This window comes from Toxorhynchites rutilus, chromosome 2 (assembly GCF_029784135.1).
Source record: "Toxorhynchites rutilus septentrionalis strain SRP chromosome 2, ASM2978413v1, whole genome shotgun sequence".
Lineage (NCBI taxonomy): Eukaryota > Metazoa > Arthropoda > Insecta > Diptera > Culicidae > Toxorhynchites > Toxorhynchites rutilus.
The window spans coordinates 123,270,832-123,292,058 of record NC_073745.1 but is presented as its reverse complement, the minus strand read 5'-3'; the positions used below and the strand labels follow the sequence as shown (position 1 = coordinate 123,292,058).

General features: G+C 39.5%; 2 protein-coding genes across 2 annotated transcripts; both read left to right on the top strand.

Moving 5' to 3' along the window:
- Window positions 1-4,550: 4,550 nt before the first annotated feature.
- On the top strand, window positions 4,551-7,118 carry LOC129766097 (uncharacterized). The gene has a single exon (XM_055766554.1). The coding sequence runs from the start codon at window positions 4,551-4,553 to the stop codon at window positions 7,116-7,118; it is 2,568 nt and encodes an 855-aa protein (XP_055622529.1).
- Window positions 7,119-7,186: 68 nt separating this feature from the next.
- Window positions 7,187-9,403, top strand: LOC129768491 (uncharacterized). The gene is made up of 2 exons (XM_055770180.1): window positions 7,187-7,933; window positions 8,208-9,403. The coding sequence occupies exons 1-2, from the start codon at window positions 7,869-7,871 to the stop codon at window positions 9,373-9,375; spliced, it is 1,233 nt and encodes a 410-aa protein (XP_055626155.1). The 5' UTR covers window positions 7,187-7,868; the 3' UTR covers window positions 9,376-9,403.
- The last annotated feature ends 11,824 nt before the right edge of the window (window positions 9,404-21,227 follow it).

Here is a 21,227-nt window from a genome sequence, read left to right as displayed (position 1 = left end):
AGATATCGACTTTTTCCGTGCCTGAAACTCAACATCATCGAAGCCATCGGGGCGGAAGTCACAACATCGATTGGGCCTTTCATCGTGATTGCGGTCTACTATCCGAAATAGACGTCAATAAGAGATCGCTTAGCGTTGCTTTTTAAAAACGATATCATCAAGCTCACACGAAGGCAGTCGAAATACGTCATCGGCGGGGACAATAACTCATTTTAGGCCAAGCGTTTGAAAAATCGAACAGCAACTTTGATAATTTTTCATGTCTTTGCAAAGCTATTATATGGTAATGTTTTTGCATCAAAAGATAGCTTAATATATTCGCTACCACTTACTATCAAGTTCACTCAGTTTGGTAGAACTTTATTGGGCAATAAATTCGATTTAAAGCAATATGTTTGGAACGTGTTTTTAATTTCAACTAAAAAACCCAATAAAATACAAAATTATGTGAACTTTTCTAATGTATTACTTTTATAAAAGAACATACATTGCAATATGGAGCAAAAATCGTTCGATTGAGCCTCATACAGGAAAATAACAACCGGGAAAATTGAGTGTTCGAAAAATCGAACGTTGGCCATAACGAACATTTTTTTCTGCTGAATTAATACCAACACATCTAATATCTGCAGCGCGTTTTGGTTCATTTACTTTGGAAGACGCAAGTTTTTTCATTTGTTTTTGCATTCTCATTTGTGAATGTTTGCAAATATCAATTAATTCAGTAAATATTATTGAAAATCTGTATGATTTTTTGTCCGTAATTACCTTAGGTAATGGTGGCCCGTAGAATTTCGTGTGTAGAGGAGCTGGAGGAAATGATCAGTACGTATAACGAGGATTTTAATGAGATTGCTGATGTGAATATTCTTTCGCCGGACCGAATAATAACCACCCAATCCTTGATTCCATTGTTTTTTCGCATCATTTTGGTACTTTGCAGATATTGGAAAATGTTTTTTTTCGGGAAATGGATACTTAGAAAGAAATAATTCTTAAGCATAGACATTTGTCCACAGTCAACAATAAAAACAACAGTATATGTCTGCCAGTAATAAGTTGAAATTACATTAAACAAGAAAAGTCACATCTCATCTTAGGTGTATTAACTTAGGTTTATACTTAGAGACCTCTATCCTCCTATGCTTGTTCGTTCGTGAATATAAAATTGATGCATTTGTGAATTCCGTATATTTGCTAATTGAACTGATTTTCAGTTCGCGGTATGTTTGTGCTTGCAAAAAAAAAGTGCCAGATTCGGCCAATGTTCGGTTTTTGGAACAGTCATTTCCCAGAAAATGGAAAATGGGAAAAAATAATTCTTGAACATTGGGGTTTCTTTACCATCAATAATCCAAATTACACCAATGGCTTTCGTCAAAAAATAATTTTTACAGCTTGGTCGTTAATGGGTTAATACTCGACATCAGTCCTGGGGAAACCAAAAGAGGAATCAAAATGGAGTGACTCTAAATGATGATCTATAGTGTGGGCACTACAGGGTTCTTAGTCCAGCAACCCCCACTCGCATTTCTCGTTCTGAAGTACATTCCATCATTGATTTCTTCATTTCCAACATGGATCGCCACATCGGTGATCCTATTGCCCTCGACGAGTTGAGCTCGGATCACTTCCCAGTGATGGTTGAATTGGGAGTGGATGTCGTAATCATGAGGTCACAATGTAGACGGGACTATCATCGTGCGAATTGGGTGGAATTCCAGCAGCTTATCGACAACAATACTGATCTCGATCAGCCTCTTGAATCTCCCGAAGATATCGAAGCAACAGTCAGCTCTATTCAAACTGCAGTTATTCAGGCTTGCCAAAATCACATCCCAGAAACGATTCAGGTGAGTGACTCTGTTCAAATTGATTCCATTACTAAACATTTGATTAGACTTCGGAACCTCTATCGAAGGCAGAACCAACGTACTGATATTCGAGAGTGGAAACGACAGTATAATCAGTTAACCAAGGTTATCCAGGCCAGAATGATTGATATCCGTAACAAAAAAATCGCAAAAGATATTAGTAAACTTCCGAACAACTCCAAGCCATTTTGGAGGCTAGCTAAAATTCTCAAGACCAAGTCTAATCCTATTCCTCCTCTTCTTCAACCTGACAATTCAGAACGATTGATAACAGCTGCCGAAAAGGCTGATGCAATTGGCAACCATTTCGTTGGTTCACTCAATCTTGGCCAGAACATTACAAGTCCATTTGAAGCTTTGGCGAATGATACTGTAAGGGCTATTGACAATATCCATTATGTACCTCAAGAGAATGAAATCATCTCGACTGAAGAGGTTATCTCGGTTATACGCTCGTTGAAGAATATGAAGGCCCCCGGCCTCGATAGTATATTTAACATTGAGTTGAAACATCTTAAGAACAACTTATATGAAATTATGACTTCTGTCTTCAACAGATGTCTATCACTTGGCTACTTCCCCTCGAGTTGGAAGTTGGCAAAAGTGATCCCGGTACTAAAACCCGGAAAAGATCCTTCTTCTTCGAAGAGCTATCGACCAATTAGGTTTCTCCCAGCATTTTCGAAAGTATTCGAAAAAGTTATATTAATGCGCATTCTTGCTTTTGCAGATGAGCACAATATATTTTTAGATGAGCAGTTTGGATTTCAAAAGGAACACTTTTCTATTCACCAGCTTCGTAAAGTATACAACATAATCAGACGAAACAAGTCAGTTTCAAAATCATCTGCTATGGCACTTCTTGATGTTGAAAAAGCATTTGGTAATGTTTGGCATAATGGTCTTATTTACAAGCTGCAGAACTTCGGGTTTCCTACATACTTGATAAAAATTATCATAAATTATCTTTCTGATAGAGCGTTCAATGTCACATCATCAGAGAAATTCATCGTGAATGCAGGTGTTCCTCAAGGATCCATCTTGGGACCAATTCTTTTCAATATCTACACTTCAGATATTCCCGCACTCCCATCTGATAGGAAACTGTCATTATTTGCAGATGACACTGCCATTATTTACAAGGGCAGAAGTATCACAGAACTAAGATCTAAACTTCAAAGAGGATTAGACGCGTTGTCTGGATATTTCAATAGTTGGAAAATATGCATAAATGCAGCAAAGACACAAGTCATATTGTTTCCCCACAAGAAAACTCCAAAGCTTGTTCCTCCTCAAAATATGACAGTCAGTCTTAATGGCAATAGTATTGAATGGTCTTCAGAAGTAGTGTATCTGGGTCTAAGGGAGGGTGTAAGAAATCGAAAGAATTTAGCAATTTAATTTCAATATCGTAAACGATCGAAAGAAGGACAGAAGAAAAACACTATACGATAAGAGCGAACCGTGTGTAAGATCCTAAAATAACAATCCTATCGGGAGCGGGTGCAATAAAACCTGGTGCAATAAAACCTAGTAGAAAGGAAAGGAACCGAAAACAATCGCACACATTTCTTATCGCGTTAGGCTCCGTTGCTCTTAGAATGCAGTTATGGATATCGTATGTTTTGAAATACAGATAGCGATAGGTAAAGGACTTGTATGAAAAGAAGCAAGGACGTTTATAGTTTTCTCTTTCTTTCGCACGTTAGACTTAAATTTAGGGTAGATTTAGGATAAACTAAAATTGTATAAAAACCCAAGTTTCTCTGAATAAAGCAAGTAGTCTTTGGAATCGTGTCTTACGATTAAGTAGTCCGAAACCACCTCCATTGAATCGACTGACGAGAGTTCTTCAGATTCAAGTCTTCCAACGTTCGCAGCAATAGTTGTATAATTTGCGCTCGGAGTTCGTGAAGATCTTGTACTCGTTGATCCTCCCGCTTAGTTGATGTTCGATATTTTGATCAGCTCCCGTTCGTTGCTCGTTCCGTACGGAATTAGTGCGAAGGCAGTCAGTTCAATTTATTGAAAGGAATAAGTCTGATTAGCTTCCGTTCGTGGCTCGTTCCGTAGGGAATTAGTGCGAAGGCAGACAATTCAGTTTATTCCAGGAATAGGTTATTTCTCGTGACGCTTTTCTTCTACTTCAACTTTGTAAATTGCCAATCCAGACTCAGAAAGGTTGATTCCTTCGCTCAACCGAGTTTGCGTATTGGGCAACTTTTACATTTGGTGGCTCCAGAGAGGAGGAGCCTTTCATTACCAACGAACTCATAAGTGCGTGCTCATCGCCATAAGAATGAGCAAAGGGCCAGTTGGATAGAGAACCCAACAGGATTAAAAGCTTAATAGAAGCTTATGCGCGTGCTCAACGCCATAAGAGTGAGCAAGTTGGATAAACAAATCCAACAGGACTAAAAGTTTAAAAGGCCTTGTGAAAGTGCAAATCACCTTGAAGTGAATAAGTTGGATAAAGAATTCCAACAGGACTAAAAGTTTAAAAAGCTTTCTGAAAGTGTGCTAACCTGAAAGCGAGAAAATAAATCTCTCAAGCTTAAGAAAGCTTAAAAAGGCTCAACGCCTTGAAAAGTGAGCAAAGTGTAATTACAAACAACTGGAAACGGATCCTGAGAATTATACATTATTTCAACGGCTGAGTATCTTGAAAGCAACACCATGATACGTTTCGTGGAAAATCAAAACGGAAATTGCCGTTTGTGCTCGGAACCAGACCATAAACAGGATATGGTTGAATGCGACGATTGTGACCGATGGTTCCACATCGGTTGTGTTAACTTAACGGTCGCGCCGACGGCGGAAGAAAAATGGATCTGCCCGAAATGCGTGCAGATCCAACAAAGATTAGCATCATTGGAAATATCTGCTCGGAAGAAAGATGAGCAGATAAAACAACAACTGGATGCAATGGACAAATTAATGGCGACTATGAAAGGCCAATGCTCAACGTCATCCTCGGGCCAAGTAACAAATCAGCCCACGGATCGATCATTTACCCAAACAGTGAGTATGTCTAGTGACTGGACTATATATTTAAAGAGGCAATCATTGACGACCCTACCCAGATTTTCTGGCGCATCAAAGGATTGGCCAAAATTTAAGAAAACATTCCATGATACAACGGCAGAGGGAGGTTTCTCAAATTTAGAGAACCTCAACCGCCTGGAACAAGTTCTGAAAGGGGACGCGTATAAAACCGTCCAACAATTGATGATTAACTCAGAGAATGTTCCGAAAATAATCGAAAAGCTGGAAGAATGCTTTGGAAGGAAGGATCTTGTATATAAAGAACTTCTGAACGACCTGAGACGTATCAAAAAGGACAGCCGAACCGTAGTTCCGGATATATCAGACGCACTAGATAACATGGTGGTGAATATGGAGGCGCTGGGCCAAAAGGAATATCTACGTGATCATCGTTTAATAGAGGAAATCATAGAGAAGCTGCCATACACGATACAAGTGAAATGGGTTGAAGTGATCCAAAGCAACACTTCGATCCCAACACTCAACGATTTGAATAAGTGGTTATTGCCACATTCAAGAATAGCCCGTATGATGCAAAAGTCTAATAACAGTGTGTCGACTACGGAAAGGAAACCTCGAGTTAATGTTCATCAAACTATGAAATGTGCACTTTGTTCAGCCAGTCATAGGCTATTCCAATGTAAGAATTTCAAACAAATGAAAACATTGGAACGTAGAGAGTTTTTGGCTAAAAAAGGAATTTGTTTCAAGTGCCTAAACTCCAATGACCACATTATGAGAAATTGTAGCATGAAAGGAATATGTGGAATCGATGGGTGCAACAAGGAGCACAATCGCTTACTTCATCAAAGATCGGAGTATAAAAGAAATCAGGATACGGCTGCTGACGTACGACGAGGTCCCGAAGAAACCACGAATATTCATCGACAACGCAAGGAACACCTTTACTATCAAATAGTTCCTATAACAGTCCAAAACGGCGAAAGAATGATAGACACCTACGCCTTCCTGGACACAGGATCATCAGTAACACTATTGGACGAGAGAATGGCTAACATGTTAGAGTTGGAAGGAAAAGTTGACCCGCTTACATTAAAATGGACACAGGATTGTTTAAAATCCTGCTCAAGCAAGAGGGTAAAATTCTGGATAAAGGGCATAGGAAAACCAGTGATGGCCCGGACTATGCATGATCTAAATCTTCCTATCCAAACAGTTGACATGGAACAAATTGCCAAGAATTATCCCTACTTGAAGGACATTCCGCTTCAAGATTATAAGGAAGCTCAGCCTACATTGTTAATTGGATTGGACAACAGCGAATTACTGAGTGCCATCAAAACGGTAAAAGGAAATGGTCCTATGGCAGTAAAAACGCGACTCGGATGGGTGATATACGGAAAGGAGTATAACATAAACCGTCAAGATTATACAATGGTCATCCAGGAAGAACAGGAGATGAGCAAAATGATGCAGCGATACTTCTCAATCGACGATTTTGGAGTGAAATTAGTGGAAAAACTGCCAAGATCACCAGAGGAAGAAAGAGCACAACAGATTCTCGACAACACCATCAAGCTAAAAGACAACCGTTACGAGGTCGGTCTGCTATGGAAAACCAAAGATGTACAATTTCCGGACAGCTATCATACAGCCTTACGGAGATTGGTGATTATGGAGAATAAATTGAAACAAGATGAAAAATTGAAGGATTGGGCTATCAATACCTTCGCTGATTATGTGAAAAAGGGATATGCTAGAAAACTAGCACATTCAGAGCTAATTAACGCGGTTCCGAGAACATACTATCTCCCGCATTTTATAGTTCACAACCAGAATAAAATACCTCCAAAACCAAGATTGGTATTTGATGCAGCTTCAAAAATAAATGGCGTATCGTTTAACTCTAATCTTTTGTCTGGACCTGATGCTACTACATCACTCGTTGGAGTATTGCTGCGATTCAGAGAGGGACGTATTGCAGTTTGTGGAGATATTCAAGAGATGTTCCACCAAGTCAAAATAAAACCGGAGGATCAGCATGCTCAACGATTTTTATGGCGAGATTGTGAAAACAATCGAGAACCTGATGTATACATTATGGAGGTAATGATTTTTGGATCGACATGTTCACCATCATGCGCGCAAGCAGTGAAAAATAAAAACGCTGCAGCATTTATGGAATCGAAACCGAAAGCAGCCCTGGCAATTGAAAAACAACACTATTGTAGAGTATAGAGAATGATGATTTAAAATGTATCACTTTATTCCTCAGAGGTCATTTGGCGGTTGAATAAATAAAATAAAAGAATAATAATAAGCAGAAGATATATGAGTAACATGCCATGAGAACAACAGACCAATCAGAAGAAGGAACGCGGGTAAGCCATGCTATAAAAGCGCGCGCATTTCGGCGCTGCGATTATTCTTACAACGGACGCGGAACGGATAACATCGGCAAGCAGCAGCAGTGGAAGCAGCAATTACCAAGGCGATAATTGAAGCAGTGGCAAACAGTAGCAACGGTCTACTTTTAGTGGCAGCAGTTACCATCACAAGCGGATCGTTTCGGGTACGCTCTCTCTGGCAGAGGAGCGGGTACGCGCGCTTGCTTGGCATCGAAAAAAGTGGAAGTGGCTTGTTGAGATTTCCCCACGACAGCAAGAACGGATTTCGAGGCGAGCATTAAAAGCTGAGCGGCTAACAATCCGACTGTGCCTCATATCGATCTCTAGTGTCAACGACAACAGCAGCGGTATCGACACCTAGCATCAACAACCTGTGTCTCGCTGTGTCTCGCATCGGATTACTAGTGGCAGTAGCAAACATAACGAGCGGAGCGTTTCGGACACGTTCTCTCTCTCTTTCTCTCTCTACTAAAAGAGTAAAAAAAGAAAAGTTTTCTTGGAATCCTATTTACGTTGGGCATCAATTAAAGAGTTATAGAAAAGTTCAACGTCAGTGCCCAACAACCACCAGTTGATCGTAATGGACGATCATCCTGGCAGTCGCGACAATGGCGCAAAATTGGATGGACCTTTAGCTCCCGTGAAGTAAGTTAATTTATTTTTTGTTTTATTCAGTGTTGGATTCCGATGGAAATAGGCGGAATTTCAAGAAGTAAAGTAGAAATTCGGTAGAGATAAACGAGTTTCTACAAATATTTTATGCTCCGATGGAAATAGGCGGAGTTTCAAGAAACAAAATAGAAATTCGGTGGAGATAGACGAATTTCGTTGAATATTTTAGTCTCCGATAGAAGATAGGCGGAGTGCTAATGTGAAGACAAAGCAAAACTAATCAATTGGTTTTCTCGTTTTGTTACAGAAAACCCTCAAAAAAGAGAATATTGAAGGAATTGAGAAAGGCTCTCGACATGAACAATGATCTTCAGGAACAAGTAGCAAATCTCACAGCAGAAAGAGATACATGCATCGGTAAAGATTTCCATCAAGCTTCGTCCAACACGATCCGTGAAGACTCTTTGTTTTCCACAATCAATAACTGGACGTTAGGCTCCCTTAACATACCGGAATGCTCACCATCGGATGGCGAGACAGAAATTGACAAACGTGCATTCGAGTATTGGAAGGACATACTCGTTTCATCACTGCAGCTAATTAACGCTGCTGACGAACAGACGAAATTCGGAATATTTAAGATTAAGTCTGGACCGAAGCTTCGTGAAATATTTCATACAACATCGTCCGCTCCAGGAATGCCCGATGAAAAAACTGCTCCATTCGCAAATGCATTGGCCCGATTGGATGAGTACTACGGATCCAGAACGTACATGTTGTCACAGCGTGGAAGACTGATGATGATGAGTCAAGGCAGCTCGGAAAACAGTATCACGTTTGTTCAACGTGTGGCTTCTGCGGCAAAATTGTGCAACTATGGGCCGGACGAGGAAATGGAGGCCGTAGTCAGAGTTGTTACAAAAGGTGCCAGTGACGGAAGAATAAGAGTTTTAGCTCACCGGAATTGGGTGAAGCAAGGTACGATAAAGGATCTGATAGATTTGGTACGAGATCGAGAAATCGAAAAAAGTAACGAAGAGGAATTCCAAAGGATTCATGGACGAGGAGAACCATTGGTAGCGGCTGTATCCAATGGATCAAACGAATTTTCAAACCATCGAGGAACATACCATGGAAGAGGCAGAGGATTTGCACGACCGAACCGTGGAAGAGGAGGAAGAGGATCGTTCAGAGGAAACCAGCGTCGCGATTTTTCTTCCAATTGCTGGAGATGTGGAAGCGTATATCACCGAGCATCGAATTGTTTCGCCATCGACCGAGAGTGTCGTGTTTGTAGCCAGATGGGCCATATTGCGCGCGTTTGTCCATCAAACACTCTGCAAGATCAACGGCGGTTCTTGAAACGACAAGCTGATCAAGAGCCCCCAGTAGACAGAAAGGTGGCAGCTATCGAGTGTGAGAAGTCCGAAACAGAATTGAACACAAAGGTACGGGAAGTTGAAGATATTGAATAATTTTCCGATCCAATACTTGAATTTTGTACGAAATTCTAATTTAATTTTGAAGCTGTTTGAAAATATAAATAAATATGAATAATTTGAATAATAATGCTTATTACTAATATATGTGTATGTTATTTTATAGAGTATGATTCAACAACCGCAGATCATAAAATCAGAAAAACGGGAAATAAATCAAGTCCAATCTCCAGCGCACTTTTCGAGTAATTACAAAATGTCTACAGAAAACGGGGCATTGATTGGGGCAGAAGTTGCTGGAATAAGGATTATCTTTTTGATAGACTCAGGTGCTCAAGTCAACACTATAACTAAAGCATCGTTTGATAAGATTTTGGCAGATAAAAATGCGGCATCTCAAATTCTTCGAGTGCACTCGTTCTCTGACAAACCCTTGAGAGCTTACGGCGTGAAAGAACAGATGAAAGTAATTGCCAATTTTTATGCCGAATTGTTCATATCGCATGATAGACCAGTAATGATTGAAAAATTTTATGTTGTAGAAGAATTTAGAGCACTTTTGGGATTCAATACGGCGATTAGGTACTCGGTGCTTGATATTGGGTTAGAGGTACCAATTCAACAGCGAAATTCGCCATTTCCCCGGTCTAATACATGCTACGTTCGAGCGGTTACAAATTTTGAAGAGTTTCCAAAATTTAACATACCACCGGTGTCATTGAAATACAACGCAAATATGCCTCCGGCTCGAAATGTGTACACCAACATACCAGCAGCGTATAAGGAACTCACTAAGCAAAAGCTTGATTATCTATTATTAAGCGGTATCATTGAAGAAGTCAATACCGACATGGATCGTTCGTTCTGCTCCTCACTATTGGTTGTACCCAAAGGAAAGAACGACATTCGACTCGTCATCGACCTACGAGGTCCAAATCGATGTATCTATCGAACACCGTTCAAAATGCCCACACTCGAGTCAATTCTGATGGAACTTCATGGTGCAAAATGGTTCTCTACTGTTGATATGACTAACGCATTTTTCCATATCGAGTTGGACCCAAGCTCACGTCATCTAACTAATTTTTTCGCGGGTGATGGACTCTACCGTTATTGCCGGCTTCCTTTTGGACTAACAAATGCGCCAGATATATTCCAGGAGGCTCTACAAACGGTAGTTCTAGCTGGATGTAAGGGACAGGTTAATTATTTGGACGACATAATGATATTTGGCAGAACAAAAGAAGAACACAATGAAAATTTAGAACAGGTGTTGAAAAGCTTGCAAAACCATAATGTCAAAATAAACCACGAAAAATGCGCATTCCAAAAGCAGTCAGTAAACTTTCTTGGATTCGTAGTATCTGCTGACGGGTGGAAAATCGAGGATGAGAAAATTGCAGCACTAAAGAACTTTAGACATCCAGAATCCGTAGCAGAAGTGAAAAGTTTTCTTGGTTTGGTGAACTTTGTCGAAAAATTCATTCCTCACAGAGCAGACAAAACGATTACACTTCGATCATTAGCGAAAGCTGAAAAATTTTACTGGAATCCTGAATTAGAAGACGAATTCGAGTTTCTAAAGAATTCGGCGTTGAAAACAATCACGACTCTTGGATATTTCAACAGAGAAGACCAGACGGAATTGTATGTGGATGCTTCTCCCTTTGGATTGGGAGCCGTTTTGGTACAATATGACACCAAGTATAAGCCTAGGGTGATCGCCTGTGCTTCTAAAGCGCTATCTATCACGGAACAGAAATATCCTCAGACCCAAAAAGAAGCATTAGCAATGGTGTGGGCTGTTGAAAGATTTACCTTGTACCTAACGGGTATATATTTTACAATAAGAACGGATGCGGAATCAAATCAATTTATATTCGGAGGGTTACATAGAATTGGCAGAAGGGCAGTAACAAGAGCAGAATCATGGGCATTGCGACTACAACCTTATAACTTCAGGGTTGAAAGAATTCCTGGTGAATTGAATGTTGCTGATCCTCTGTCCAGATTAGTCGAACAGACACAACCAGACAAGTCATTTGATGAGGAAGCTAACGATAATCATTTGCTCTATTTTATTGACGCTGGTGCCATTGAAATATCCTGGAGTGATATTGAAAAACACTCGGAAACAGACATCGAGTTAAAGAAAGTGAGAACATCAATCGAAACAGGTAACTGGGAGAATGGTCTACGAAGATACGAATCTCAAGTTAAAGAGCTTAGCATTTTCGGAAACTCAGTCTTCAAAAATGGTAAAATTATACTCCCTAATGCATTGAGATCGAAAGCCATTAAATCAGCACACCAGGGTCACATGGGCATAGGTTCTACCAAAAGAATTCTACGTGAACATTTCTGGTGGCCAGGAATGGGCTCGGATGTAGAATCATTCATTAAGCAGTGTGAAACATGCCTTTTGCTTTCAAAAAAGAACCCTCCTATTCCTCTTACAAACAGAGAATTACCTCATGGCCCATGGGAGATACTGCAGATTGATTTTTTTACTGATAAAGAGTTTGGATTTGGTGAATTCCTCGTGGTTGTGGATACTTATTCACGTTATTTACATATCATAGAAATGAAGCACATGGATGCAGATTCAACAATTGAAGCTTTACATAAAATCTTTACCGAGTGGGGTTATCCTTTAGTAATACAAAGTGACAACGGTCCTCCATTCCAAAGTAATAAATTCGTGAGAACCTGGGAGAATAAAGGTATTAAAATTCGCAAATCCATACCTCTGAGCCCTCAGTCTAATGGAGCCGTTGAGAGACAAAATGAAGGAATAAAGCGAACACTTGCAGCCTCTAAATTGGACGGTACGAATTGGAGATTGGCTCTGAAGAAATATTTGCACATGCACAATAAGGTGCGACCACTAACTCGATTGGGTGTAACGCCATTTGAATTACTAGTTGGCTGGAAATTCAGAGGAACATTCCCTAATCTTTGGGCAGATAATGCTTCCCAACATTTGGATCGTGATGATGTCAGAGAAAAAGACGCGTTTTCAAAACTGGAAAGTAAGAAAAATGCAGATCTTCGAAGGAAAGCCAAAGATTCCGATCTCTCTGTTGGTGATAAAGTAGTTTTATCCCAAGTCAAACATAATAAGTCAGATCCTACGTTTGGCTCGGAGAAGTTTACGATAATTGCACGAGAGGGAGCTAAGATAATCGTCAGAAGCAGACGAGGAGTCCAATATGCAAGGAACATAGGAGACGCGAAAAGAGCAATTGATGAGTATGACGAACGAGAGAAAAACGATTTTGCTGGTTTTCGAAATCTTCATGATAATGAAGACATTAGTACTAATCAACAAGATACCGACGCAGATATGCATCAAAATTCAAAAATAGGTATGACTATTATACTGTTATTTTTATGGATCCAACTTACACATTTCATCCCTCCAGATAATCCAAGCTATGAAAAAGGAGACAAAGGACTAGTAGAGAGCGAAACCCCTGCAGCATTCCGACCGCAACGTAATAGAAAAATGCCGAACAAATTCAAAGATATGGTATCGTATAATAGTTATTAGCAGCTGATCTGAAATGTATTGAACAAGATATGTTTATAAAATAAAATAAAATACCCAGAATCTTTAAATGAATACATATTTTTCAAAATAAACTTATGCTACTTCTGGAAGAAAGTTCTCTCTTACAAGTATCTATGAATGTGATTCAATTAAAATATGGGTTCAATCGTATGACATAAAATAAGTTGGGAAACTCAAAATGTACGTGAAATTCCAACATGTTATAGTTGCATTTTCCTTCACCAAGAAATAATTTTCATTGAATTGAAGTCTATAATAATATTTCATTTTATAACAAATATGAGAGTAGGGGTAAGATGAATTGTAGAGTATAGAGAATGATGATTTAAAATGTATCACTTTATTCCTCAGAGGTCATTTGGCGGTTGAATAAATAAAATAAAAGAATAATAATAAGCAGAAGATATATGAGTAACATGCCATGAGAACAACAGACCAATCAGAAGAAGGAACGCGGGTAAGCCATGCTATAAAAGCGCGCGCATTTCGGCGCTGCGATTATTCTTACAACGGACGCGGAACGGATAACATCGGCAAGCAGCAGCAGTGGAAGCAGCAATTACCAAGGCGATAATTGAAGCAGTGGCAAACAGTAGCAACGGTCTACTTTTAGTGGCAGCAGTTACCATCACAAGCGGATCGTTTCGGGTACGCTCTCTCTGGCAGAGGAGCGGGTACGCGCGCTTGCTTGGCATCGAAAAAAGTGGAAGTGGCTTGTTGAGATTTCCCCACGACAGCAAGAACGGATTTCGAGGCGAGCATTAAAAGCTGAGCGGCTAACAATCCGACTGTGCCTCATATCGATCTCTAGTGTCAACGACAACAGCAGCGGTATCGACACCTAGCATCAACAACCTGTGTCTCGCTGTGTCTCGCATCGGATTACTAGTGGCAGTAGCAAACATAACGAGCGGAGCGTTTCGGACACGTTCTCTCTCTCTTTCTCTCTCTACTAAAAGAGTAAAAAAAGAAAAGTTTTCTTGGAATCCTATTTACGTTGGGCATCAATTAAAGAGTTATAGAAAAGTTCAACGTCAGTGCCCAACAACCACCAGTTGATCGTAATGGACGATCATCCTGGCAGTCGCGACAACTATGTGGATGACTATCTGGATAGTTTTACAAACATTCGAGAGGCAACCGCTATTACCAAAGACGTCATCGATATACACCAACATGGCGGATTCTTCATTCGAAACTTTATATCGAACAGTAAGGAATTACTGAACAATTTATCCAGCGATCGGATCCAATCTACCGACATTAAGGTAATAGAGGATAAGGATTCATGTGCTGAAAAAGTTCTTGGTGTCTATTGGAACACGAAACTGGATTTGATCGGGTATCGATTATCGTTGAAGAAGCTGAGCAATGAAGTAAGACAAACGCTACGATTACCCACGAAAAGAGAGGTGTTAGCATTTGTTATGAGTTTGTATGATCCATTAGGATTGATATCAAATTATACGATAATGGGAAAGATTTTGCTTCAAGAGCTGCACAAAGACGAGTTAGACTGGGATGATGAAGTACCCAAACATTTGAGCAAACAGTGGCAAAATTGGCTTGCGAAAATTCAACAAGCCTCTAACGTAAAAATACCCAGGTGTATAATACCGGATGGAGCAGGAAAATTGGAGCTACATACATTCGTAGATGCATCTGAACGAGCATACGCTGCAGTTATATACTTACGTTGTATTGCAAACGGCTCGGTTTATATACGATTATTGGCAGCAAAGGCAAAAGTCGGACCTATTCATCAGTTGTCTATTCCAAAAATGGAACTACAAGCAGCCTTACTAGGAACCAGATTGACAAATACCATTCAGAACGAGCAACGAATTAAAATAGATAGTATTACCTACTGGACAGACTCGGAAAATGTTTTGTCATGGTTACAACCGAAGAATAGAAGATATAAAATATTCGTCACTCATCGAGTTGCTGAGGTTTTAGATACAACCAATATACAGCAATGGCGTTATATACCGTCTGAATTAAATCCCGCCGACGAAGCTACAAAAGATTTCAAAGGGCAATCTATATGGACAAAAGGACCTCAATTCCTTAAGAAGCCAGTGATCGAATATCCTAACAGGAAGATTAAGGAGTCAACGGAAGAGTTGAGACAAGTAGTGGGATTGCACCAAACAAGTTCTATATTCATCGGAATCAAACGATACTCCAGTTGGAATGTGTTGATACACCATGTATGTGTTGTGAAAAAATATGTTGATTGGCTGCAATACAAGAAAAACCAACGATTGAATATACAATCTAATTTTAATCGCAATATAACATATGAGGATCGAAAAATTGCAGAAAGAGTTGTGTTTCGTAAAATACAAATGACACATTTCGCTAAGGAAATTCATGACATTGAATTAAACGGTTATGTTGATATTAGAAATAAACAGTTATCAGCGGTTACTCCAATACTAGATGAATATAACGTAATGAGAGTTGGAGGTCGTCTCGAAAATGCAACTAAATTGCAAATGAATACAATACATCCTGTGATTTTACCTGCTGAAGACCATGGAACACGTTTGATCGTTGCTGAATATCATCAAAAATACTTTCATCGTTCGGATAACGTAGTACTTGGAGCATTACAATTACGGTATTATATACCACACATGCGTACAGTTCTCAACAAAATAAAAACGGACTGCTCTAAATGCATTATAATGAAAGCTAAACCTTTGCCACCTCAAATGGCACCATTACCGGCAGCTAGAGTAGATTTGTATGCTCATCCATTCACGAATACTGGAGTGGACTACTTCGGTCCTTTTGAAGTATTGGTAAGACGATCAATAGAGAAAAGATGGGGCGTGCTCTTTACATGCATGACTACGAGAGCCGTGCATATTGAAATGGCTGAGAAGTTAGATACAGATCACTTCCTAATGTGTTTTAAAAACTTTCAAAACCGCCGTGGAAAGATCAAACATGTATACAGCGATAATGGCACAAATTTTGTTGGAGCTGAAAAACAACTAAACAAACTAATCCACGAAATCGACGAAAGGATGTCGAAATCTGAAGCTGTAAAACTGAAGATAGAATGGACCTTTAACCCACCAGCATCACCGCACTTTGGAGGAGTTTGGGAGCGACTCATCAGAACTATTAAAGACAATTTATATTATATGATAGGTTGTAGTCGGACACCTTATCCTGAAACGTTACGAGCAGCTCTAATACAAGTAGAGTTTATCTTAAACTGTCGCCCACTAACACACATACCGTGCAATAATGATGTGGAAGAGGCTCTAACACCGTTCCATTTCCTAATTGGACGGGCAGGTGAATACGTTCCACCTCAAAATTTGGACAGCAACAACCTCACTCGAGTTCAATGGGAACTAGTGAACCACTACAGTCAACAGTTTTGGGATCGATTCAAGAAACAATATATACCAACATTAATATCGCGACAAAAATGGACGCATAAAGTTCAGCCCATTGAAATAGACGACATAGTATTGATAACAGACAGTACTATACGTTGGGGCCTATGGTTGAGAGGACGAGTAACTGGAGTTATAAAAGGAAAAGACGGCCAAGTACGTACAGCGTTCGTTAAAACACCCAAAGGGACCTTTAAACGAGCAGCACATAAGCTAGCAGTATTGAATATACGCAAGGATGCCGCTCTGAAAGACATAACGTCTAAAGAAGTAAACAAAATGAACACCTCATTTACCGCACTCCATCAAGTTATTGAAAGAAACAGCAGTGTGAATTGTGAGAAATTTGAGCCGAAGAAAAAGAAACGACGAATCAATCCTTGTACTACAACTGTATTAACAGCGGAAACTTCAAAAGTTTTGGTACAATCGGATTACTCTCAAAAAGGCGAATCTAGAAGGAAAATAAGATGGAAATCAGATACAGTTAACCGGTTAACGCTCATGCAACTGTTGATTGCTGCAATGTTATTCGTGGGATGCAGTGTACTAGGCTCAACATCTCATGGATTGATCGCATACGACTGTGCCAATGCAGATGTAAATATGACTTCATATTCTTTGTTGGATGTGGCATCTTGCTTACCGCCAACAACTAACCTGACAACAACGGAACTTCGGATACAAATGTTACAAAGAAATTCGAAAATTCAAACAAAGGTATTTCAATGTAAAGTCATCATCAAGAGGTCGATTCGACACTGTGGTATGCACTCCCACACTTCTGATTATCAACACGGCTTTGCCTACATCGTGAAGGAGTTTTCATCCGAGGAATGTCGAAAAGCTCACTATAGTGGAGCAGTTACACTAGCCGATAACACTGTTATTCAGGAATTGAATCTCAACAGCACAAATAGAGGTCAAGTATTGGTGGTAGGATCAATAACTGGCAGTTCCTGCAGTGGAGGAGTGTACAAAACGCCGTTATACACGTGGACAAACGCCTTAGTATATTATGAATATACGATTACACTTCAAGATTATGTCGCCTCTGTAGACATTGAAAGTAGCCAGATAATGTTGAAAGGAGGTTTAACGTGTACATACACACATGGACGTTGTTTGGACGCTGAAGAAGGCTATCTAACTTGGGACATCGACATGAACCGTAGATGTGAAGAAAGCGAGTTTGAAGTTATTTTTGAAGGAGTTGTCAACAAAACAACGAATAACCAAATGAAAACCATTGGAGAGGTTGTAGTGTACAGCACAATATCGGAACGACATTTATTTTCGATAAAAACTACAGCAAGGACATATATATGTGGACACGTTGGGTTTAAAACAGACCATCCCAGAATATTAGTTTTGGAGTTATCCAACATGAGATCGCCATTTGTTAGAAAACCTACGTCAGGTTCAAATAATGATCTATTTACTTACTTCAATTCGAAAATAACATTCGTCGAAAACTACATTGGTCAGAAATTAGACGACGTATACAATTCGGTTATGACAGAGATGTGCAAACTAGATAAGGCTCTACTGGAAACTAAATTGACATTAGCAAGAATCAATCCAACGGAGTTTGTATCGAGCATAATGAAGAGGTCAGGATATACAGCAGTTGTTGCTGGGGAAGTGCTTCATGTTATTGAATGCAAACCAGTATTTGTTACGCCAAGATCCGAAGCGCGATGCTTCCAAGAAATTCCAGTTGAATTTAACAACAGGTCGATGTTTTTGGCACCTGTGACAAGAATACTCCAGAACCGCGGGATTGAAATAGATTGCACACCTTTAATACCAGCAAAATTCATGTTCGGAGGAAAATGGTATACAACTGATGGACGATTACGTGAAACAACTCCACCAGAGAAATTAGTGTCGGACATAGTTACAACATGGTCCTACACACCTCTTCCAAATCTAATGCAAAGTGGTGTCTATGATGCAGACAATCTTAAAAAGATGAGGGATATGATTTATGAACAAGGAGATCGTAGAGTGGCAACGAATGTAATACACAAGGTGCTGATTGGACAACGACCCAATGATCAAGGATTCAACTTCGGAGCCTTAGTATCTGGAGATGTAATCGACGATGCAATAACAAGGTATTGGATGCGGCTTATGTCTTGGTCTACATGGCTCGGAAACATCACATCAACGGCGATTGGTCTATATATGATGGGCAGGATGATAAAGTTTATCGTCGATACAATCATGCACGGCAGAATTCTATACGACATATATGGATTCGGCTGGCAATTGATGACATCTTGCTGGGATTCACTCACAACGTTTCTTTCTCACCGGAATGCAGTACGACATTTACGTGAAACATCAATCAATTCAAGGAAGACTGAACCATCTGATGACATCAATATTGCTACGACTAGGGAGACGGCAATACCTATGGAAGATACGACAACACAACCCATTTGTGGACGAATTTTACCAAGAGTATAAATAATGTGAATTAGTGAATTAAAATAATTAAAAGTGAATTAGATAATAGCTAACAAAAATTTATAAAAAAAAAAAACAACTGAATACTTATACAATTGCTAATTCTTTGAAGTGTAAATTCGAGCAGGTAGATTTACGGAAGGGGAAATGTAAGAAATCGAAAGAATTTAGCAATTTAATTTCAATATCGTAAACGATCGAAAGAAGGACAGAAGAAAAACACTATACGATAAGAGCGAACCGTGTGTAAGATCCTAAAATAACAATCCTATCGGGAGCGGGTGCAATAAAACCTGGTGCAATAAAACCTAGTAGAAAGGAAAGGAACCGAAAACAATCGCACACATTTCTTATCGCGTTAGGCTCCGTTGCTCTTAGAATGCAGTTATGGATATCGTATGTTTTGAAATACAGATAGCGATAGGTAAAGGACTTGTATGAAAAGAAGCAAGGACGTTTATAGTCTTCTCTTTCTTTCGCACGTTAGACTTAAATTTAGGGTAGATTTAGGATAAACTAAAATTGTATAAAAACCCAAGGTTCTCTGAATAAAGCAAGTAGTCTTTGGAATCGTGTCTTACGATTAAGTAGTCCGAAACCACCTCCATTGAATCGACTGACGAGAGTTCTTCAGATTCAAGTCTTCCAACGTTCGCAGCAATAGTTGTATAATTTGCGCTCGGAGTTCGTGAAGATCTTGTACTCGTTGATCCTCCCGCTTAGTTGATGTTCGATATTTTGATCAGCTCCCGTTCGTTGCTCGTTCCGTACGGAATTAGTGCGAAGGCAGTCAGTTCAATTTATTGAAAGGAATAAGTCTGATTAGCTTCCGTTCGTGGCTCGTTCCGTAGGGAATTAGTGCGAAGGCAGACAATTCAGTTTATTCCAGGAATAGGTTATTTCTCGTGACGCTTTTCTTCTACTTCAACTTTGTAAATTGCCAATCCAGACTCAGAAAGGTTGATTCCTTCGCTCAACCGAGTTTGCGTATTGGGCAACTTTTACAGAGGGTTTAGACTAGTGATATATTCATGTGAAGAAATATGATGAGATTTATAGAAATCGCATCAACCGTTTACACTAGCGTGAACTTCTATAATGAATATATTCATATTTTCGGTGAATTTATTCACCTGAAGTAGAACTGCATCCAACTTTAGTGATTTCTCACCAGTGAGAAATTCACAAGCGTTTACATATGCTGAATTTATTCAAGTTATATATACCTCGAATAAGTGTATCATATTTATTCTCACCCGTTTACACCTATTTTCACGTGAATAAATCCATCTATAGCTATAGATCTCCCTAATGTAAACCCGCCATAACTTTCGTTCGGAAGCTTACCTTCAGAGCACACATTGACAAAACAGACACAAGATGCAACATTTTAATCAGGTCGTTGTATCCCCTGATCAATAGGTACTCTCGATTATCTCTAACGAATAAACTTGCAGTATACAAACAAATAATATTTCCAGTTATCGCATATGCGATGCCCGTTTGGGAGTGCTGTGCTCCAACACACAAATTAAAACTTCAAGGCATACAAAACAAAATTCTTCGTATGATTCTAAACTCTCCTCCCAGAACGCGAAATTCGGAGATACATCAGCTGACCGGGATTAAAACCTTGGATGAACTTATCAATAACAATTGTATGAAATTTGAACAGAGTTGCTGACCTTCTAGTCGTTACCTTTCAAGGTAACAGCTTTGGATTAGGGTAGATATATTTATTTTCAGTTAGATAAGTAGTTTAAGTTGGGACAATGTAAATAATTTGGGGAGGGTATCTTATAAGTTAGATTTAGGAATAAAAAAGGTAACAAAAACACTAGAAAAGTTTAGGCATGATTTTACAATAGGAATATGAAACAATCGGATAATATGTATGATAAAAATCATTACAGAACTTGACATTGCAACTTAAAGATGTAGAACCCTAGGTTGATCAGTTGAAATGTATTTTTTTTTATCTTCGCTTATTTTTCGTCGGCCTATTTCCGCCACTTTAGTGCCAATCACCGACATCAGGGAGGCGACTCCACCTGTTCCTACCTATCAGACTCAACAACTCATGAGCCGGGCCAACTTCTTTTACTTCCGCTCCGAAGGAAGACGTAACCAGAGATTTTTCGCCTCAGAAAATCCCAACGACGCCAGCTGGGATTGAACCCAGGCCGATCGGATTGTGAGGCTGTTACGCTAACCATACAACCACTGGCGCCGTCAGTTGAAATGTAGTATTATGTTATAATGTAAACCAAATTAAGATCACAGAACAGCGATGAATTCGTTGAATCATAGTCAGAGATTTTGGGATCAGCCTTGCCTTTCAGAATGATTCCACTCTAACGCTTGGTTCGCACTTTGCGGGCAGTCTTGTACTTTTTAATCACTCGTGTCACAGTACTCTT